This window comes from Haemaphysalis longicornis, unplaced genomic scaffold, assembly GCF_048455015.1.
Source record: "Haemaphysalis longicornis isolate Haplotype H1 unplaced genomic scaffold, Haemaphysalis longicornis Haplotype H1 scaffold_10, whole genome shotgun sequence".
Classification (NCBI taxonomy): domain Eukaryota; kingdom Metazoa; phylum Arthropoda; class Arachnida; order Ixodida; family Ixodidae; genus Haemaphysalis; species Haemaphysalis longicornis.
In genome coordinates, this window is record NW_027526204.1 from 54,885,173 (window position 1) to 54,908,680 (window position 23,508).

The following is a 23,508-nucleotide window of genomic DNA, read 5'->3' on the forward strand; positions in this document are numbered from 1 at the left end:
AGACTTTAACAACAAAGCGGTGTACCTTGTGGTACCGGGGTTCTTGCACCCGGCCGCGGTTCCCCAGAAGGACACTGAGCCCCCTCGATCACACCTTTACTTGGAGTCCCGCTACGCCAAAGTACACCGCTCAGCCGATCCGGCTGCACACACGTCGCCCAGCCGAGTCCGCCATGCCCTATCCACGCTCCTCTCGCGCCACCTCCTCATCCTCAGCCGGCACATGTCCATCGCACGGGATTGTCCACCGCCACTATTGCCGGATTACCACACTCTCCCCCCCTCCGAAGAAAAGGCCGACGCTGGCTGCCCTTGGCTGCAGTCGTCGGCACTCTCGAGGGACTCCCACGGCTCAGCCCGGATGGCAGTAGACCGGTGCCACAGGTGGCCTCCTAAGACCCGGGGGTCCTTGCAGAAGGTCCAAACGTGGCAAGGTCCTGTCCGCGGGCCTTGCTCCGCGGGTCGCGTCGGCACTCTCGAGGGACTCCCACGGCTCAGCCCGGATGGCAGTAGACCAGTGCCACAGGTGGCCTCCTAAGACCCGGGGGTCCTTGCAGAAGGTCCAAACGTGGCAAGGTCCTGTCCGCGGGCCTTGCTCCGCGGGGGTGGTGTCCGGCGCAGTCGTCAGCAGCTGTCCGCCTCGAGCTCCTGCTTCATCTTGGCGAACTCCTCCTTGGTCATGGAGCCATCGCCCTCGCCGAGCTTCTGGAGCTTCTCCCGCGAGGCGTCGAAGTCCGGCCGCGGAGGGGCCGGGGGAATGATCATCCCAGCGTAGTCCTCGCTCTCCTCCAGGGCGTCATGGAGCCAGATGAACTCCTCGTGCTGCCGAAGCACAGAGAACTCCGGCTTCTGGAAGTCCGACAGCGTCGTCTTGATGTGGACAGTGAACTTGACCTTGTCCCTCTCGCTGAGGGCATCCGAGATGTCCACCACCAGAGACTGGTCCGCCAGGTCGATCGTGTCTGACCGCATCCTCAGCGAGCTGTCGGTCACGTTTGCCGTGTCATCGCTGCCGTCCTGAAGAGTCATCATCACTGGGCGCTGGCCGGCCCAGCGACGACGCAGTCCACCGAAATCACGCACGACCCAAAGCAGCGACCGCTCCGAGCCAGCCTCGCTGCTTCCTCCGTTCGAAAACGCCCACTCACCATGTCCTGTGCCACTGCATTCTGGGCGGGAAGAAGACCACAATGCCCTTCCCAGGAACCACGGCCGGCCCCACGTTGGGCGCCAAATGTGGTACCGGGGTTCTTGCACCCGGCCGCGGTTCCCCAAAAGGACACTGAGCCACCTCGATCACACCTTTACTTGGAGTCCCGCTACGCCAAAGTACACCGCTCAGCCGATCCGGCTGCACACACGTCGCCCAGCCGAGTCCGCCATGCCCTATCCACGCTCCTCTCGCGCCACCTCCTCATCCTCAGCCGGCACATGTCCATCGCGCGGGATTGTCCACCGCCACTATTGCCGGATTACCACAACCTCTACCCCCCAACGGTTTCATCTCCGTTGGCACAAACGCCAAGGCGTAAAAAATTCACTTATACACAGCAGACTTCGCCTCTCAACAGGTGTCACGGTAGTGCAGAGGGCACGGGATTTTGTTCTCTTCGCCGCTCCTTACTTCGCGACCTCACATGCCATTTTTACAGACTCAAACCATTAGACAAATAAGTGCAGCGCACCAGCACAGCCGTACATCATTTGACGGTTCAATAACAGCGTAACTCTACGCGCGCGGAATAAGACTGGAAAATAATGTATGTGAAGGATGGAAAGGAGGCCAGCGGGGCTCTTCCGGAAACTGAACTTTGAAAAATACACGACGTGCGCTTTTTAAGTTTTCTTCTGTTTATATGTGGCCAAAGATGTAAATTTTTATCATTAGACTTACTAAAATCATTTACTTTGCCAATTATGTATTTCTCCGCAAATGTAAGGGGGAGTCAGGGACGGTGTTTCTGGCCATTTTTATTTGTATTTCGAATGTTATTTTTTGAGCTTTCTTGTGTAAGCTCCGGTTTTTCGAGGAAGTGTGTAAAATACACATTGTTGATTTGTTCAGACAAGTTTTGTAAACTGTTCTTTTTTTTCAAATTTTGCCGTCTTTCTTCTTTGGAAATTTACTTCTCCCAACTATCTCCATCTACGCTATAGCATGGTTTGAATTGCGTGAGTTTATTTTTGTCATTTTTATTGTTTTAGTTTCTCTTATGTTTCTGGTTTTTCCAAATTCGGTTCGACCAATGTGGGGCATCGAAAGAAATTTGTTAGTTCCGCAAATTTCGCATTTTTATGCGAATGCAGGATGTTACACAGATCTGGCCGGGGGGGGCACTCCGCGAAATAATGTTCCGCATTAAAATCCCAGTTCTGGCGCCAAATCAACTGCGATCAGCGGGGGGGAAACAGTGAACAATATAAGTTTGGAGAGCATCCTGTTTGAGTGGACCGTGATTGGCTGAAGGCGGACGACACAGTGTAGGGCCAAACAGGCAATGTGAAGGTTTGACTAAGGGTAGACATCAGCTTTGTTGAAATAGCGAAAATCACTTGTAACTGCACCCACAGAGTACGCGTAACGTCTGCTGTTGGGGCAACATATAGCTGTCAGTTCAATATAGTTAAGGCCTTGGTTATGATGTCCAATGCGGAAATTAAACTACACTTTATGTACCCTAAGTATGTATGAAAACATTTGGCAAAGTGATCAAAAAGATGGTGGAATACAGGGCAAACCTCTGGACGTTGTTTCTTCCGCGGTTGGCCTTTGAGCGATTGTATATCGGTGTATTGGTCATCAAAAAGACGTAACATCAGATTGAAGCCTTTTTTTCCTTTCCAGCTCCGAGGTACTCAAAGCGTACAATAATGCCAATATCGTCATCACTCTGCCGAAGAAAATAACAGATTACGACTACATCGGTATCTACTGTGTGCAGTTCAATGTAAGTCGTCATTTGCAACATACGAATCGAAATTTTTATTTCGAGAACAATGCTAGAAAGTCTAGCTCACGTAAAAGTATAGTAACACGCGATCCCATGTCATAAATGAAATCAAACAGCTAACCGCCGCGAACAAATAAAATTAAGCCAGCCACTAATTGCATAAGCGGAAATGTTTTCTTTTGTGGATTTTTTTAAATTCTACAGCATTGTTCGACTATAGAAATGTGCAGAATAAGAAGTTAGCAACACTACAAGGGTTGCAAGACATCGAGAGCGAACCTTAAAGTTCGGCTCCAAAGGATCCAATTTGAAAAGGTTACGGTTTCCAAGTTTGCTGCTTTTTATCTGTTGTCCATAGGCCGAGACCACGATATCTTAGCACCCATTCTGGTTAAGAAGCATGTGAAAGCATATTGGCGTAGATTTTCTTAAAAACTGAAAAACCAATTCTACGAGTTCAGTCTTTTTTTGTCTACAGTGTGAAAACACGACGAGATGCCATGACGTAATGACGTAAAACATGACGTCTACAGTGATTACTTAATATTCGGAATTTATCACCCGTGGGGGCATGGGCCGTTGTAAAGTGCGCGTGCTCCAGGTCGAGAAGACTGAGTAACGACGATATGACCCGAGCATCTTTCAAAGAGGAACTGATTGATTGATTGATTGATTGATTGATTGATTGATTGATTGATTGATTGATTGATTGATTGATTGATTGATTGATTGATTGATTGTAGGGTTTAACGCGCCGACTCAACGCAGGCGATGAGGCGCGCCGTAGTGGAGGGCTCGGGATTAATTTTGACCAGCTGGGGATCTTTAACATGCGGCGAAATCTCGTACACACGGTTGTTTTCGCTTTTCGCCTCCATCATAAAAGCGGTCGCCGTGGCCGGTAATTTGCGTCCTAGTGCTCAGCAGCGTAACGCCTTAGCGATTGAGACACCGCGACGGGTTTTCAGAGAGGAACGGATTACAGCTAAAAGCCTTGCGTAAACTATTAAAGGAAAAACCAGCGCCGATATTCGCGTTTTAACCGAACAACTGCTCTCACGTAACTGCGAAGCGTTTCGTAGGACGACCTGTATTGGCAGTATAAAAAATCAGAGCCTTTTCACTCGGTGAAGATAAAAGTCAGCCGAAATGTAGCTCTGAAGAGTTTTGCTATGGTGGGGTTTTGCTTTAGTGAACCTATAAATTATCGTGATTGGCTTTATTGGGTGAACGACAAAGATACATTAATTGATTCGCGCATCTGCGTGCGCCAATGCTCATTCGATTCTCGCTCTTTCTCCAAGAGACCGACACGCGTCCGTTCCATAGCGAGCTCAAAGTTCAAGGACTGATAACGCTGCTAGCGCAATCTCTACATCACAAGACTAAGGGGCACAGCAATTGGTGGTCAAGCTATCCCAATTTGTTGGGGTGCAGCTGCGCCAATCGCGGCGCGTGTTGTAGCGGCGACGAATAAGTGCCCGCCAAAGGGAGACGGGCCACGCTGGCTGCGCACACGTGTTCAGCGAAGAGACGCAACGACGAGGATTGCACAACTTGTTAAACAGGATTCGGTGGTGTGAGGAGTACAAAACTTATCAAAGAAGCGATAGCAGTGACGATGAGTGCAGCAATGATCTATCTGCCGTACGTTTTGACTGATATGCCAAGGCTCTTTATATGGATAAACGGATATGTATCTGCCACTGAAAATAGTTGGTCTACGTTTACGGACAGAATCTGCTGGAACCACGCCATATGCAGCTGGCATTAAAAGAAGAGTACAAGACCGCACTACTGGGCAGTGCCCTGTAGAAAGTCGAGAGTGCAGCTGTCGATGTATGTGAGGTGTTCCGGGACAATCAAGCAAGCTCGCCGTGGATCTCGCACAGCGGAGAAGATTATATTATCAGTCGCAGTGCAAAACGTGCAAGAAGCCCTCACAGGCGTGCGATTCGGTAATTATTCTTTCGCGTCTCCAACTCGTAAGCTGTGCGTAGTTGTCGGATGAGTTTTGGTAATTTGCTCTGAATTTCCCGCATCATCGTTGTCCTGGTCCTACACCAGATATGCATAACAGCTGATCCAACTTTCGCAAGAAAGCTCAGGAGTTCTTAATATGTTGTTGATAAATAGGAACAAAATCGATCGCAGTTGAATTCTAAGAATGCTTTATTATAACGGCAAGACTTATTTACTTGTCATGGGTTTACAGTTCATTACAATCCTTCCAGGATTGCGGTTGGCCGTCACTATATAACCTCCCACAGACGAAGTATTGCTAAAGAAAATGACTGCGTCTCGTCTTTTACTGAATCAGCCTTAAACAAATTAGGTCACGTTTGTCAGCTCAACCGTGCGGGCAGCCCCCGGAGATCGTTGTTCCGGCATATTGAAACAAGGCTTCTTTTGTCAGCATTGAAGAAGCATTTAAGAAATTTCTCAGCTCTTTCCCGCTCCTCCACTCCATTGAGGTTACTCTGCTCCTCCTTCTTTTCCCCCTCCCCAAGCCACCAATCTGCCACAGGCTCCAATCACCCGCACTCTCTGTGCACCATTTTTGTCACTCTGTCTTCCTACCCAATTTTTCTGTGCTTCAGATGCACATGGTTCCACGCAGGTCTCGAGAGCTAGGGAGGGGTGAAGCCATACAGGAGCGATGAAGTGTACTACGGGCGTATCGTATTAACATGGATATGTGTAAAGGATATATTAAATGACACTGTGACCACTGCCTCGGCGCGTGTACTGCACCCGTGAACGACCGAGGCACTACCGCGAGCGGAAATTTGATAGGCTGCTTAAATCATTCGACGCTCAGTGCTCCAGTGTTTCATTGTCACCGTACACCCTGACGCCAGTGCTGGCTGAACGATGTCATTCACCGCCAGCTCTACTCACAAGATGTGACTACTATACTGACACAAGACCGTCATCTGCTTTGCGTGACTCAGTCGTCGGTGTCTCTTTCATACTTCGGCGAATAACCCGCGGGCTTTATTTTTGTGTGTTCCCTGCTTCATTTCCTCTTTTCTCTCGCGCCTTCGTGCACTGCTGCCCTAAAGTGGCTTAAAAACGGTGAAGTTCTAATAAAGCCGTTTGAACTTATTTATGTTCTATTAATGTGGCAATTACCTGCCATCGAAACGCTAACCTGGAAACAACAGCAAGCTAGTAGATATCAGGGCTAGCACACGGAATAGGAAAGTGTGAAAAAGTAATAATAATTTCACTGACTGTCTCTTCCAGCATTCTAGTACTTGTGTGTGTTACCGCCCTTGTTCCTTGTGTGACAGTTGTGTGATACTGCTTACGAAAAACAGTGAGCGACCATAATATACAACTGTGTATTCTGCATACTTGCTACAGGATATGCTGGGCCGCTGTGAGCGCGCTAAATCTGATCGCTGATGATAGTTGTCGGATAAAGCCTAAACACTCGTTCTGTTGTCTGACTTGGATTATCACAACATATGTGCACACCATATTCAAATAATAATTTAGATATAGTGCTTAAGCTGAAGCTATAAAGAAAGGAAACCCGTCGGGGCCTACGTTTCGTGCATGGTGTAAGTGCGCCGTCATCTCTTGCAGCACAACTTTGGTGAAGTGTTCCTCCCGCCTGGTTTCGAGCTCCCTGCTGAGCAGAAGCTTGGAGGGCTGGTCGGAACACAAAACGGCGTCAAGGCGTCTGAGGTCACGCTGAAAGACAGCATTACGATAGAACTGAAAGAATTTTACTACGACGGAAAAGGCACCGGTGAGAACCAAATCTCTTGTGAGGTGCTAGAAGCACGAACGACTCGTTTTAAGAATTCAGCGAAACCTCGCAATTGGGAGAGCTCCTACAGCTAAGAATTATGTACTGCCAAATGCGAAGGTTTCTCAAAGAAGCAGGGCCGTAGAACTACGTCTTCTCAGCTACCAAAACGTTTGCCTACCCAGGGCAGTCAATGAAAGCAATCACCTTAAAGAAGCCGAAGGCACCACCGGGAATGTCAGGGTTCTCGTACTGTTCAGGGATGTGTAAAATCCTGTAGCTCTCTGTCGTCTGAAGTAACAAAAAACGGCCTATCAGAAACAGTCTCTTCCAAAATTAAATGAAATAGTTGTGATCAAACATCAGCTACATCGTAATGTTTGTGGAAGCAAAATGAAAGAGAAAGCTAGACAGTTCGCTTATTTTTTGAGATTGCGTAACTTCTATTTCGGTGGAACTGGTTTACAAAAAATTTACAAGTAACCCTTAAAAAACAGTACCGTTGTCTTTAACCCCGAAGTGTCCCGTACGACTGATTTTTTTCTTGAGTAATGGTGCAGTTACGAATGCTTTATATAAATACTCTTTCATTCTCTCACATTTCTCTTTCTCCAGACGAGAAAAAATGTCATTGCGTTCGAATACTCTGATTTTGTCTAGAAACACATTGCGACCATCTTTCTGCAGCATTATTAGAGTCGAATTTGCACAGACTTATCTGCCGTTTCTCGCTTTTCTTCCCAAAATCTGGTTCGACTTGTTCGCGCAAAGTTTCAAAATTCTAAATGTAAATTAGACAGTGCAGAAACCATCATGTATTATAGTTTGAATCGCAGGTAATCCCACTTTTCGTTCATTTATTAGTCGTAAATAAACTTTTGGAGATTAAATATTTCTCCGTTGCGGGCATGCCGATCTTGTGTTGATTAAATTTCTAATCTGAAATGAATTTTCTTCAGCAGCCTCTTGGGTATTTTGTGCAATTGTGGGGATCTGCTATCTATGAACACGTCTGAAGGGTTTAGTGCTGCAGCTCCATAGTTCTTTAAGCCAGCAAGGCTTAACATTTCGTACTTTCATGTGATTTGTTCACACACTTTCAGTTAACGTCACATATGTTCATGCGTGCGTATACAAATCCGTAGCTTGCTTGTGTGGGTCAAACTCTTCCCTGATAAAAAAAGTGTAAGCAAACACCATGTTCTCCGCACGCCTTGTTTTGTCCCTATTTCTGGAGGCTATGCGACCCGAAAAAACATCTCTACGTTTCCTGGTCGCGCTAGTAAACAACAGGTTGAGGTGTTATCCTCGCAAAAACAAGAATATATCATTCATGCGATAAGCTAGAACTGCACCCAAGGTTGCAAGGTGATATTACTGAAAAGTATGGAGAGGCTTCTAATGTTTTCGTAACGCAATATTACGGCAATTTGCACTACTTTGCTTGACTAGTTGAGGCCCATTAGTGGCGTTGAAAACAACGCATGTAACGCATTTCTTGGAGCCCCGCCGTAGCGGCAAGTATTTATTTGTATCTTAAATAACATGTTGTACCAATATATTTCTAATGATGGGAATGCGGGCATAGTCGATGAAACGGGGACGTCTGGGAACGAAAATGGCACTGTATGACCTGATTCAAGTCGCAATATTTTTACAGACGTCCACTTCACTGTGGGCCCGACTAAGGATGCTCGTAAAGACCAGTTGACAAAGCTTCTGGACGAACAAGGCAGGTACGTTGGCCTGAGCTATGCTGCGGCTCCTGGCAGAAAGTTATTTGACGGAATCACGCGCTCTTTCAGTAGGTTTCAACCATTCGTCCAATTGGGGTGTGTAGATTTTATGTTTTTTAGTGATTCATATCGAATTGCGCTACCTATGCAAAGAAAAATTGGACGCTGACAGGACTGAGACAGCACTGAAACCTGACGCTGACAGGGCACTTGGATGCCCACTGCGCAAGACACGGGTGGTTTCCGCAATTTGAGCGCACTACGATTCTCTTTAAGTCTACAGACACTATCGCCCGCGATATATGGGAAGCCTACGCAGTTCGAAAATAAAACTACTGTATCAGTTCGCGATCGATTGCATTGTCGACAACAGAGATGAAACTAGTCGACAGTTTGTAGGCAACGCGCGCGCAATGACAACATTGTATATATTTTCATCGCTATTGATTAACCCTTCCTTTCACGTCACCTGAACTCTTCTTTACAAGTTGTGTTTTTTGTGATTAATAAATCAGTTGGTAGTGTGCGCTTCACTTCTGTGTGTAATTCTTCCTGTTTGTCCAGCTTAGCGCCAGCAATGTTCCGAGTCGAAAACCAACTAGCCCCATTTCAAGCTCTGGTTAGCGAATGCTCCAACCAAAAACCGCACAATCTTAAAGTCGAAGTCACCAAAATCTCGCCCAAGGCATAAGAACATCCCGCCAAAATTAGACGAAAAGTTGGCCAAATTTTCGGAACACAATTAAAAGAGCATTTACACTCAAAATTTTCAAGAACGAAGAAAAATCACCTGGTAGTTACGTAACACGCAACAATTCAGAAAACTAAAACACCTGGGCTATGTGGCACGCTGTAGTTGAGGGCTCGTACACACTACACACGAATATTTTCATCTTTTGCCTCCATAAAAAACAGCTGCCGCTGGGATTGCACGCGCCTTCTAGATGAGTCTTCACAAAACACAGTAGACAGAAGAGGGCAAAAACGGTCAAGGTCAAATAAAATCCCGGGCCATCTCCACAAACCTTAAACATTGGGTGGGGCGAAGCAATCAGTGTATGAGTGTATTATTGGCTCCTTGGCGTTTTTGCCCACGGAGATAAAATCGTTAGGGATAGAGGTACCCAGCTTTGCTGTAAAAGTCTCGTGTCTTTAAAGTGCGGCGGAGGCCTCCTCGCCTTCCTCCGGCACGCCCCGCGCACGGGTCCTGCGCACGTCTCCTTTCCCTCCTCGCCTATCTTTCCCCTGCCGGCCTATCTCTCCCCGTCATCGCTGCACCGTTCCGTGCCGGGCGCCGCCGAAAGGGGGTGTGGTTTTACATATAGTGTTCAAGGGCAAAACTGGTCACCCCGCGAAGACTTCCAGAGGTACGTAGAGTACCTTCCGCTACAAAAAGGAAAACAACACACAAAGCGCCCGTCGCAGTTGACGAATATGTCAGCCGTCTCCTAAGCATGGGATAAATTACATATTCATTCGAGCCACGACGTAAAATAACTTCCTGCTTTCCCCCTTCTCGAAAGATCAGCGCGGCTCCGCACTGGTAGTACTAACCGGCTTCCAGGCTAGCCGGCAATGACCTCGAGGCTGCGAAGAGGTCACCGTTTATTTTAGTATTTACTTTGTGCGCTATGGCGCGTGAATGCGCTGCATCTCCTGTTCGCGCCGGTCGCCGAGTGATGAGTTATAGACGTTCGGTTTGAGAATTTCCACGGGGCCTGTAGGGGTAAATTCAAAGGAAACGTTAAAGGGACACTGAAGCGAATTTGTCAAGCTCCCGTTTTTGCTTGCACTGCGTAGACTGTCTCAAATTAGCACACTTTTCATCGTTTATCCGGTTGACAAATCGGTAATTATTTTACAAAGCGCGAAAGAAGAAAAACTACCATGCGCGGTTTGCGGCGGCCGCACCAACTAAGGCTGTGACGTTGAGAGGAGGGGCGCCGTGATTGGACGATGCCCAAGGTTAGCAATCACACAAGTTTCGGTTTCGGTTTCGGTTCTGTAAAACATAACCAATGGCTTTGTTGGATGGGCATTCTCAATATCTCAGTAATCATCGTACCGCGCTTCTGCCATGTTGTCGGCTGTAAAATGCACAAGATAAGCCTCCCAGGACGGCTTGTAGTCGTAGCATTCACTAGCCGAGACCTACGCAGTGCATGAACGCCCTCCGCGTACCCGAAGACGCCCAAATGTCATGCGCTTTTCGCCCATATTTGGAGCTTGCCTCCCTCATGCCTGTATCGTAAAAAGCGTGTTCGCACCAGGCCAAGGGTCTGTTCATTCTGGCCTGTGCCCACTGCCTGCAAGCAGTCGGTGCTTATGGCAACAGCACGCCAACGAGAACTCGCTAGCGCGCCAGTGCCAGCCTGCGCGCGTTTTGTGAACTAGTTCGTGTAGCCATGAACGTTGCGGCCCCAAAAAAGGTGAACTCAACATAGAAAACATCGGCGGAAAACAAAAAAGTTAACTTACAAAAAAAAGAAGCACGTACCCGCGGGGATTCGAACTCATGACTCGCAAAACATTTGCCGAGAATCCCTAGCGCCTCAGTCAGCTAGGCCACGGAGCCGGACGCCAATGCCTTGCTAATATAGGGTATATATTGTACAACCGGTTTACACTTTTATTTAGTTTTGGCATTTCAAGCCGCTTAGGTGACTATTTGTTGTACTGCGATCGTGCAGTAAGCGTCGCCCGAGTTTCCACAGTAGCTCACGTCTAGCAATTGCATTTCGTAGACGGAAAAGCGTTCGCAGATGCGTAGTCGTGCTGCTGACCGCTGTGCTTGTTCGCCCAGCGCAAAACGTGCTTCCCGCGCCCTAGTTTTACGCTGTACGGTAAAAATATCAGTTGATTTTATTTGCTTAGTACCTATATTGACTTCGCTGACTCTTCTCCCGCCTTCAAGAGGCCTTATATTTTCCTACTGGCGTACCAGTCAGCGAAGCGTCGCATGTGCAGCGCTTGTGTGAAGCGACCTTGACTTGGAGCTAGATACAGTGTACAAACAAACCAAGTAAAGAAAGGCACATTCTTCCATTCACAAACGTGTCCTGGCTTCGTTTCAACTAAGCGAACGAATTGCGACCAAGCAATTTTTTTTAACCTCCTTGATTGCGACGACCCGCCGGCGGCCGGCGGACGAAACGCTGGGCCGACTGGCTCTGTCGGCCGGGGAGCCGTGCAGTAGCGCAGCCGTGGCGCAGCCAATTGCCAGCTCATCCCCTCCTGACGTCACACGAAAACGCCACAGAAAATGGGCGAGCGTAAAGAGAGGAGGACAGCGTTTTCGAATTAGTTTTTCTACTAAATAAAATCGCGTAAACGCGCCTAGAGTGGTCGAAACATGGCCTGGGGACTCCGGACTACAATTTGCGCTAGTAATCCCGCAATGTTTACATATCACTTCAGTGTCCCTTTAACAGCGCATCTGTAGGGGCGAGTTGGTGCTGCATAGCTTGAATGGAGAGCGCTTAAACTTTGACTTGTAAACAAGGACGAGAAAGAGTGCAACACAGGTTGAAGCGCAGTGCAGGACGAAGGGCAATCAAAGGAAACGCGCAATGAATGACTGACCGACGGCAAATATCGCCGTTATACAATATTATTAAGTATGTGGCTGTAATAGGAATCGGTGTAATAGGAATCGGTAATAGGAATAGGAATCGGTAAAACTGGAAAGTGAAATGTGCAGGAAATCTGCAGAGAAAGGAGCACGATACGACGCAGCTTACGCCACTGTCGGCGCTCGTTAGCATCATGATGCAGTACTTCACTTCACCTCTCCTAGATGGCAGCCCCATCAGCATCAATAAATCTTTTCTCTGGCATTTCTCCTATGTACGTTATCATGGCGTCATTTCCGTAACGGATACGACGTCAGTGAAATCTTGGTGGATCCCGGTATAAAACACTGTCGTGTTAAAAAGTTGTGCATCATTACGGAACGTAGTACGCGAGTATTTGGGACACTCCTCACGCTGCCCTCAACGCAACCTGTTCCGCGACCGGTCGATCCTGCGCGCCACACAGAACTGCACACCAGCGCCAGTAACTATAGGCTTAGGGCTATATTACCCCAACGTCAACGACGTTGCGAACGCGTTCTTGCGTATTCCAGCCACCTTTTTTCCTACAGCGGCCTGCCACCATAACAGACAGTGGGTGTCTCGGTTTTTTTTCTCGGCATTGCCAAAACTCACGATTATCTACCCGTATAAACCGGAATATAGGTTGACCGCCCCCCCCCCCCCACCTTGAGGTGGGAAAAGTTGACAAAAATAATTCGGCACAGTAGCGCACACACAATGTCTATATTTATTTTCGATGCCCATCCGTTACTGCCACCCACTGTGCCTGCCGAAGTCACTCGTCCGAGCTGTCAGAGTCGTCATAGGATGGCTGCTTTCCACTGTCATCTTCAGTGCCGTCGAGCACGTTACTGATGGAGCACTTACTAAACGCGCGCGCAACCATGTCGTAGGGCAGCGACTGCCAAAAGAAGGACACCCAGCTTGACAGCGTCGTGAGGGATGGTCTTCGCAGCCGGCCCGTTGATGTCTTTTCGTTGTCGCCGGCTATCCACTCATTGTACTGTTCGCGCAGCCGGTCCGCCGATGGCCTCCGCTGTAACCGGCAGCGATCGTGAGCGAAGTTCCCGAACAAAGTCCGCCACTCTGTTCTTCAACTCGAGGTGCACCCCTTGACGTCCACGGAACGATCTGTTCCGGGGGTTGCACGCGCACAGCTTAGCTTTCTGGCTCCACCAGTACCGCTCACTTTTCTCCGAAACGCCGAACTGGCGTTGCGCCGCCATATTCCCACTGGTCGGCGACTCAATCGCCTTCAGCTTACACACCGCGGTGAACTGGCGTCGACTGCCGCAACACACCTCGGAGCAGACAGGTACAGAAATGCGCGCACGCATGCACACAAGACGAGTAAAAGACGAAAAACTAGAGAAAAGAGAAAAGCAAATAAAGGCTTGATAGCGAGAGAGAGCAGTCCGACACAAAGGGCGATGCCGACGGACTACGCTTGCACATTGTTGCCAGACAATTTATATTCTTATAATGACCGCTATATAAGACGAGGAGTGACTTTTGTGCGGAACTGTTTGAAAAAAAAAACTCGGCCTGTATACCGGTTTATACGATATTTGCCGAATGTTTTTTAAAGTGTAATCACAACCTTAATCGCTCTCTACGCTCAAGAAATACACCGGAATTGGGGGCATGTCCGACGGGCACACCAGATTCAGGAGTGCTAGTTCTTTAGTGGTGTAAGAGTCGATGGCGTCCGCTGCCTGTAGCGTCATCCAGTAGACACAATCGATCCGTCTTTGAACGGCACCGATGAGTGACACCGACACCAACATAGTTAACGATATTTGTCTGAAGAGGTACAACCCCCCCCCCCCCCCCCGCGCTGCACGCATTCGTTGTAGAAATTAACGGCGGAACGGCACTTCCCGCCGGTGTTTATTTCAGGGAGACAAACTAACAAGACGACCATCCAAGAATAAGATTGGCTTCCTTCAGATGCCGCTGGGTCTGGCCTTTGCTGTAAGCAGTGCGAGTACTATGAATGTTGCGAATATTTAAATAAATTGAGGCATCGCGTTCCCGCATGGATACAATAAAGAAAGCCGTAAGCGACTCGTTCATAGACTCTTGCATACTGTCGCACATTGCAAGCCTGTCTGCGGGCCCGCGAAGTTTATTGTAACGAGTATGATGCTATGCGTAGTATGGAGCCCAGCTGTACTAAAGAAATACACAGTTAGGTGGGTATTCCAACTGCTAAATTGCATCTCAGCATTCGAAGGGCGCCATTGAAAGGATATAGTATCGCATCCTCCATCTGGGGTGGGCGTGAACTTCTCTGAGAAGCTGTGTTTTGGTTGCATATAGAAGAACTAGCCCTTTTTTCACCGTTCCTCTTAGCTACAGCTTCAAAAAATTAACTATATTTTATCTCACATCTGGAATCTGCGATAGTACTCGTAACGAAACACCATTGCGCCTTTTTCTTAATTAACGTGAGTAATATTGTATGTTCCGCGAATGTCTCCCTTAATGGTTTTTTTTCCTGTTCAGGGATACAAACCTGGGAGCCTACTCCGGCAAGACTGTGACAATGACGCTTCCAAAGGGCCACTACTGGAACGATTACCAGTGGTTCGCGGTGTACAGTTTCCAAAGTAGTGCAAGTTTTGGCGGACTGGAGATCACCAAAGCCAAATCGGAGAGTCTACCTGTCCATGCCCCGCCCGACGCCCCTACTCCAAGTAACCAACTAAGTAAACACCATTTCCAGACACTCTTACAGCAGATAAAAGTGAATGTGTACTAGTATTTCCTCTTATATGGGTTAAAATAGTTCTTAGAAATACTACCTTCCACATCTAAGGATATGGCTTTTTGAGGTTGCTGTATGCGTTTCTGAGTTCTTCACAAAGCATCGCATATGAAGCCATCGCTCGAGCGCACATGCAATAAGAGCTTCGCCGTAGACCTGGAGCAAACGACGTCTTTCCCCGACCGTTGCAGGTCGTTGTGAGCGCTGAATAGAAATAATTGGTCACCAGGTTTTTTCTCTGCGCAAATGGTTGGCACAGATACGTACTCATCCAAGCAATTCTTGACTGAAACGCAAGTGTGCGAAGATAGCCCACAGGCATGCGCATTTTTGGTGAATCTTCGGTCGCAGAACGTTCATCCTAGACAGGCAACATCGCACTGACAGTCTCCGTACTGATTTTGTACATCTATGCGTGTGATAATATTTGGTGCAGGGCACGTAAGGGCGAAACTCGCACTCAGGATCGACAAGCTATACGGGACTCCAGAAAACGGAAGCCAGAAATTTAGAGAGAGATCAATTCACAAAAGTTGGGACAAACGGGACAACAAAATGCAGACAAAGTAGACACATCACACAAAAGCAGAAACAAAAACTACTCCCAAGATTTCTACAAGTCAAGAAGCCTAAAATGTGTGCCTAGCAAACAGAACGAGCCCATAGTTGTCATGGCTGGCAAAGAGTACGCAACGTGAGAGACAGCCGTATCAGCAGGTCGGGGAGTTCCCCCTCAAGGCGCCGTCTTAGACGCGAGATTCCGTTCTCTTGTGGGTACAAGTCATGTCTTCCCTGCGCGCGCCCAGCCCTATCTACAGCTTTGCTTGTAACACTCCTTCTGTTCTTTCATGCAACTGCTAAAAGAGCTCAGCTGCTCTGCGGAGTAGCTTAGTAACAATAAAAAAATAGGCTCCAATCCACGCTTTGAAGGTGGTTGCAAAGCAAAGCTGTAAACGACACCCGCAACGTCTGGCCATGCGACGTCGCTTGAATTTACACACGTGGCTCTAGCAGCGTGTATCGAATCCTGCTTACGGCTCTGTGGAGAGAGACGGTACTGTTCTTTTCGTACAGCTTTGTATAGCCGCTCTTCTTCTGCAGTTTTAACTTTGCGTGGTCTCCCCGTTGCAGCCTGCGATGAACTGAAGGCATCGGTAGAGGGGTTCCGCTTTATTCGTTACCTGGGATTCGTGGGGCGATGTCCCGAACGCAGTAGCGTCGGCCACGGCCTGGCTAGAGCGGCGAAGCATTGCAAAGCATCTTTACTTTGCAAATTTTTTGCTGGTAATGGTTTTTGCTGAATTGTTCGAACCAGGCACCAATTTGTGTTCTTAAATTCCTCTTATTTCCTGCCGCACTTATTATTTCTTACTCCACTTATAATACACTTACTTCCTAAGATATATGGCACAGAAGTATTGATTGATAGCATGAGAGACATAATACGGATTGCTCTTTGTATTTACAACCCGGCTTGTAGGCCCACAAAAAACGGAGTGTTTGCGCCTTCTGGCTTGCGTTTTGCCCCGTTCTGATAACATGTTTCATTAGTGAAAGTGAAACATGTTTATCACCTGTTTAGCTTATTCTAACTATGCTGGCCATGTTTTAAACCATTTTGGTTGCTGCTAGACAAACATGATCTGGATATACAGACGACTTCCAATAACGCAAACTGGAAGGAAATGTGCAAATGTGTTGCCATTATACGAACATCGTCTTAAGTAGAGGGTTTTCGCGTTGTGGTAGTTACAAGAGAGCAAATGTGCTGTTAGTCTTAACCGAGCTCGCCTTAACCGGAATTTGCTGTATACAAGCTGGTCGGTGGTCATGGCTATCAACTTCCAAGTTGTGATAAAGCCCGGACAGTCCGGGCTATGCTTCATCTGTGCACATTATATTTCTCATCACTGGACTGTTTTTGTGCGTGCACAATTTTTTCAACAAATTCACAAATTTTGGGTTGTATCGTACTCAAAAATATTTCGTAGTCCCACGGGACTTGCTGCTTCAAAACAGCTCTTTCGTCATCTTGCATGCCCACGCGTATCTCTGCAGGTTTTTAAGGCAGGCCCTAAATGTATTGAATGATTGTCTTTGAAGTAACAAAAAGTGTTTTACTGGTAATATTGGTTGTCTTTTGGGTATGTTTCCCCATTTTCAAAACAGGTAAAAGTGGTTTCCCAACCGTGATTGCCGTCGGCGTGGGTGTCGGCGTTGCGGTTTGTATTGCAACCTCAGCTTTCGTGTTCTGGTATCGCTGTGAGTTTTCTTTTTATTTTTAATCAACTTCGTTAGCATTCCAGGCCCCAACGGAAGCATGTCGACCTAAAACGCCATTTTCAGTTCTTGCGCAAATGAAATATATTTAGGTTACGAGGCACAGAAAACGTCTTACTTTATTATTTAGTAACACATTTTCCTCTCGAGAACAACGTTTGCTTTAACGTCAATGCAAAAGTTTAAAAAATATTCTCCGGGGCGCATGAAATCAGGTGGGAAAGAAAGCAACGCAAAAATATAAAAATATTTCTTCTCTTCCCTTCGTAACAGCGGAACTCAAGGTAAAGGGATACTTCACACACCAGTCATTTTGTACGGAACAGTGTCCTGATATTGAATGTTGATATTGCCGCAGTGAAAAAAATTCCTCCCCCCGATCTAGGCTGCACAGTTTATGAATCTTCGTGGTAGACTTCCTCAGCATCATCATCATTGTTCATTGTGCCCTTAAAGCCCCTTGTGGAGATGCAGGCACTGAATTAAAACGGCGCAATAGTTGTTGGGATAAAGGATAAACGTTATTCGGGTACATGATCAAACAACGACAACTGAAGTAAATATACGTACGTGATAAACTCCAACAATAAAATATGTAAGTCGCGTTCAATATAATGCAAATACCTCTTTGAGTGTGGAGTGTTCGTGCGAATTGCTGGAGAATTCATGCGGGTGATATTGTAATTCAATGACTGTAGGCAGAAATAATTATCAGACAATCAGTGATAAGTCACCCAATGCACATGAAGAAGCTATTTAAATGTTAAAAGCTTACCTCAACTAGTAACACAGCAGCCAAATTTGTTTCTTTGGAGCACCCAGCCCACCTAGACAAGGACGCAAGCCCAGGGGTTGGGAGCAGGACACGAGGCGCAGCATCACCCTCTTTGACATGTACGGCAACCGCATTCCGGAGGTCAATTCCATGAGAGGTCTGGGCCTTATTATCGAAGGAACCGGATCCAATAACTTAATGTCATAGAAGATTACCGGGAAGTGGAAAACGCGGTACGAATGTTTCGACGCATTCTCAACAGGAATAGAAGTATAAGCGAGGAGTGCACCATCAAGATTATCCATGCTTTCGTCGTATGCCACATTTCTTGCGTAGCGGCTACGCTCAATTGGAAGAAAACCGAAGAGAAACGCCTCGACAGAATGATTCGTCGGGCTTTTAGGGTACCTTTGGGGCTGCCTATCAATGCATCCACAGATCTCCTACTGAAACTTGGGGTTCCCAGTTCGTTGTCAGAAATCGCCAAAGACCGGCACACTGCCCAGGTAGTTAGACTGTCGGGTGATACAGGATGCAGAGACATTCTGGTCACTCCAGGTATTTAGACTGTCAGGCAATAGAGCAGGTTGATTGATTGATTGATTGATTGTAGGGTTTAACGCGCCGACGCAACGCAGGCGATGAGGCGCGCCGTAGTGGAGGGCTCCGGATTAATTTTGACCACCTGGGGATCTTTAACGTGCGCCGAAATCTCGTACACACGGGCGTTTTTCCTTTTCGCCTCCATCGAAAAGCAGCCGCCGCGGCCGGGAATCGAACCCGCGACCTTGTGCTCAGCAGCGCAACGCCTTAAGGCAATAGAGCAGGCAGAGACATTCTGGTCAATCTGGGCATCTTTACCGAACAGAATAAGGAGAGTGTCAGGTACCTTAGCAGAGAAATCAGAGACTCGATCGGATCGTGGTCCCTCCTTTCCTCAGAAATGTCCACCCTGTCTTTACTCACTGGAGGAGACTCTCTCGAGCCAAGGCACTTCTAGCTGCGGCTCTCGAGAGCCCTACGGAGTCGGCTTTTGTAGATTCTGCTCAGATAAATGGAAGACAGGCCTTTTCGCTAGCCGTTATTGATGCTCAAGAACAGGTGTGCAACGTACTTTCCGTGTTGTCCAAGAATCCGGTGGTTGCTGAGCAAATGGCCATTGCGCTTGCTCTGCTTGATCCTCAACATTAGGTAATTTATAGTGTCTCTAGGGCTGCCACTCGAGCCTTTGCGAGGGGAGTGGTTGACACCAGTCTCCAAGTTATTGGAACATCGATATGTTAGTACTCATTCCATAGTCTGGTTTCATGGGTGACCTCGGGGGAGGACAGCGGAACTTCAATGAATCCGCATATGAAGCGGCGCGAGGACTCATCAGCCTCGCTCCCTCCCAACCACCCCCGTCCCCACACAGGGTTTTAAGGATCATAAAAGAGGAGGAGAGGCCAAGGGCTGAGACGTCCCGGTGATACGGTGGTGTTGTATTTTACAAGATGGCGGATGGACGAAAATGAAGCAGCTCGAGCGAGAGCTGCTCCCGCGTGATACGGGCACCTATGATGATGATTGCATCGGTGCAGCGATAATGATCTATAAAGTTTTAACAAGGATCAACTTGAGACCTACAACGAGCTCACCAAGCACTTCTACTTAAATCGACGTGAATTTGCACTCCCAAACAAAGGACTCTACAGGGCGCAGACAGTCACCCTCCGCATGTTACAAACGGACTCATGCGCCAATCCTTTGAGGTTGAGCCACATCGACCCGGACTACGACAGAACTACTACGTGTTGAAAGTGTGATGAGTGTGTGAACTTGGGTCAAATGCAGTGTGGTTGTTCCATGATAACAATAAAACTGCGCAAAAGGACGGGACGGAAGAAGAGGACAACAAACCAGTCCTCTTCTTCCGTCCCGTCCTTTTGCGCAGTTTTATTGTTATCATGGAACACCAACTAGCCCAACAACGTGCTTTACAGTGTGGTTGTGCTACGCAAGCCTCCTATCTGGAGGATAAGGTCAAGTGGGACAGTGCTCTCAGGAGCAGGGAACTTCAAGATCAACTCTGGGCTGTCCAGAAGCCCTGCGTAATGGGGGAGAGTCTCTGGCTCCCCGTCCCGACGTTGGAGATGCCCTCTACACCTTGACACCTGTTAGGAGTCGTTCAGGACCCTTTTTTGAAATAACGTTTCACCACCACCGCCACCACCACCGATGCACGTGGCTCCTCTTCGTACCCCGCTATTTCGTCTCCGGAATTTTCGCAAGGATGAGCTTGCATGTTGCACCACTCACTAACTACTGTTTTATACATGCATCTTTGCCCAATTCAGCGCTTCTATTGGGACGAAGTGCCAGCTGCTCACCGAAACTGGGTGCAGCATTAAAATACATAAAAGCTATGAGATCAGTGGCACAGTTTTATGCACAACAGCGCTGTTGCTACAACATGTGTTTGACTGCTGGCGCTTTCGTGGATAAAAGTATAACTAAGGCAGATTACATGATTCTGCGTTCTACCACAGGGGCATATCTGTTCCATAAATTTATAATTGAATGCATCACTGTCTTACAAAATCTGCAAAAGTGTATATATATCTTGGACAGCAGAAAAAAATTATCGATGCAGCTCGGAAAGCAATGCAACCTCTCCGCAGACCAGTAAAATCTATAGCCGAAAAAACACGTTCTCAAAATCAAGCTCAGGCTTATGATCACGGACAGCTGGTATGGCAAAATCATTCGCCTCATAAAAGTGGAGCCCTGTGAACACCCTGCGCTGTATCTCTAGCGAATCCCGATTGTATTCATGGATCTTGAAGCTCCCGCCCGCTAGGTGCGCTCTAAAAAGTACAGGGCTATAGCGCTAACACGCATCCCTAGAATATTAGAAATTATTCTGTCGTTGAAGCGTGCGTTCTGCCGAAATATTTGTCGCTACTTATCGTTGAGTTGCCCAGGTGTAGGCACCAAGGAGCTTTGAAGGCAGCCGTACTTATCAATCCCACTAAACACTGCTACTGCACCTTGGTCGCTGCAGGAAGAGCTGAAGTGTCCAAGGAGATTTTTTTGTTTAGCCCCTGTCTACAAGCTTTGCCTTTTGTTAAGATGAGTACAAGCTTTCTATGCAGATAAGTTACCACTGCTTGAATTACACCTCATACATTTCTGCTGATTTTTCCTCGATGACAATTCTAGTTGATTTGCAGATATCATCATCGAGGCGAACGAAATAGTAAGCGCGATATCGATTTTGTTTGAATTTATTGAAACATTTTGAAGAATTTCGGAATTTCTACCTACAGCAAACTTTTGACATCAGAGTATGCAAACACAAGGGACAAATGCGTTCAGCATACGTTGTGACATTCTACATTCTCTCATCTGGTAACGCCAAAGAGTGACTCATTAACCAGAAATTAAGTGACTAATCTGGTTTCTATTTTCAGCGCCGGATAAGCCTGAACCAGCGGGTGCTGCTGTGTCTCCTGGAGTTGGAGCGACTGGCCAAATTGCCACGGCGACGGGCACCGATGCCGCCTGAGTAGAATTCACCACGCTTATGTTCCTAGTGCCACACTTCGACGCTATAACATGCATAGCCCTGAATAAACCATTGCCAAATATGGTAGTACAAAAAAGCGCTTTTCTCAGAAGCAATAAATTTCGTTCTCATGCCCTAACGTTAAAATATTATGTCGGCCTCTCCGTCCTGGTCATTAGTGGATAAGTTCCTACCTGTTTCTTAAAGCTTCCCTGCCTCTACATAATAAACAAATTATATACATGAACGCTCTTTCTCAAAAACGTACCGTAACTATATTCTATCTAGCGGTCCGTTTATGCGGAGAATATTGCCGCAAACCTCGCCATTTGTTTGTTTATTTTTGGGTTGTGTTTTACCGCCTGAGCACGAGGTCGCGGGTTTGATTCCCGGCCGCGGCGGCCGCTTCCTGATAGAGGCGATAGGCAAAAACGCCCGTGTGTACGAGATTTCGGCGCATGTTAGACATCCCCACGTGGTCAAAATTAATCCGGAGCCCTCCACTACGGCAAGCCTCATCGCCTGCCTTCCGTCGGCGCGTTAACCCCATAATCGAATCGTTGTGTGTTACCGCCCGGCCGCGCCTGGTTGCAGTCATGCTCATGATCTCTCAACTGAGACGGTCAGGGTATCCTGAACACCTCATTTTGGCTGTCGTTGAGGCTGTCCTTACGTGTGAGAAACAGGCTATAAAAGCGGCCCAAACAAGTGAGCATGACTGCAACAAGCACCGTAAGACGGCGGTTACACCGTATTTGCACGGTATCGCCCATCGACTAAAGAAAATGGGGCAGAGGGCTGGGGTTCGCCTTGTAATGTCCGCACCAATCAAGTTCGAGAGGTTCTGCAGAGATACATGTCTTGTACAAAAGGAACATACTGGCTGGAACGTTGGACACCAAAACAAGTACGTGAAATGCAATACAGGGGTTCTGTACCGTGTTCCGTTAGCCTGCGGAAGGGTGTATGTAGGGAAAACGGCACGGTGTGTCAACTCCAGGTTAAGTGAGCATCAAAATAAGGTACACAAAAGGAAGAGTGGGAACCTGTCGAATCACTGCGGTGAATGCCCCAAATGTGAGCCACACTTTAAAAACTCCATGATATTGTTTCACGACTCTGATCAGCGCACGCGTGAGATAGTAGAGGCAGCTGAAATGCAACTAGGCGATTTTGAGTGTGTCAGCACGACATCAGTAGCCTTGTACGATAAGGAGGCAGCATTCTTAAAAAATAACTGGTCGTGGTAATGACTGACACGTGTGGGACAGCGGCAAGTGATTCCGGTATTTTAATCGGTGTGCCTTTTCTGTATCTCTTGTATTTTTGCTGATATATATTTCACCCTGATTCAATAAAATTCAGTTGGAAGTCGCGTTCTCGGTCCGTGTTTTTTTTCTGCGCTTAAGATGAATGTTATGGAATACCAACTAGCGCGAACGCAAGCCATTATTTTCCTTTATGCCCCACGAGTGATCTCCTTTGATAGGCAGAGTGCCGTGCCCTTTCGTTACTGGACTAGAATAATCTTCTGTGATCTCCAGTGTTTTCTGTGTTATTCGACGGTTCAAAAAACGATCTTCTTCACTGCTGTATCGCCGCCTGTGTAATCGTTGAGTTGTTAGGGGAACGCAAGTTCCCTCCAATAAACTTGCTTTTCCTTCAAGACAGCTGCGCCGTCTTTCGGTACATGAAAGTATGAGATGGAGATGCCTGCTCTCCGAAGTCTACGAGGATTTTTTTATGCTCGCCAGTATAGTTAAACCTGGATATAACAAAGTTTACAAAAGTTCCCAATTTTTCGTAACATGCAGGTTTTAGTTAGGGCTCGCGTGAATGCAGCAAAAACGAAACGAAAATGCTAGGCATCATGGACCTCGGTGAACTCACCTTTCAAGAGTTATTTCGCAGCAAAAAACTGCCTGAAATGCGCCTCCGTTTTCCCATGAGCTTAGATACTACATAGAAGTCCAAATAAGCAAGGTCACTGACACCCGTATTTAGAAACGTAACTTAAGCATCACTTTTGCCTTATAGGACTTTCCGGTGCCTTAATGCCCTTGAAGGACCATACTTATATTTACAGGGCGTCT

The 23,508-nt window shown here is 47.3% G+C and overlaps 1 protein-coding gene across 1 annotated transcript in view; it reads left to right on the plus strand.

Annotated features, from left to right (window-relative positions):
* LOC144159839 (protein Skeletor, isoforms B/C-like) overlaps positions 1-14,807 on the plus strand; it is a 48,204-nt gene extending 33,397 nt beyond the window's left edge. Inside the window, exons 2-5 of the mRNA XM_077691508.1 lie at positions 2,846-2,948; positions 6,546-6,711; positions 8,372-8,447; positions 14,552-14,807. Coding sequence (XP_077547634.1) covers positions 2,846-2,948; positions 6,546-6,711; positions 8,372-8,447; positions 14,552-14,807 — 601 coding nt within the window. The remainder of the gene's footprint in view (positions 1-2,845; positions 2,949-6,545; positions 6,712-8,371; positions 8,448-14,551) is intronic.
* Positions 14,808-23,508: the final 8,701 nt, after the last annotated feature.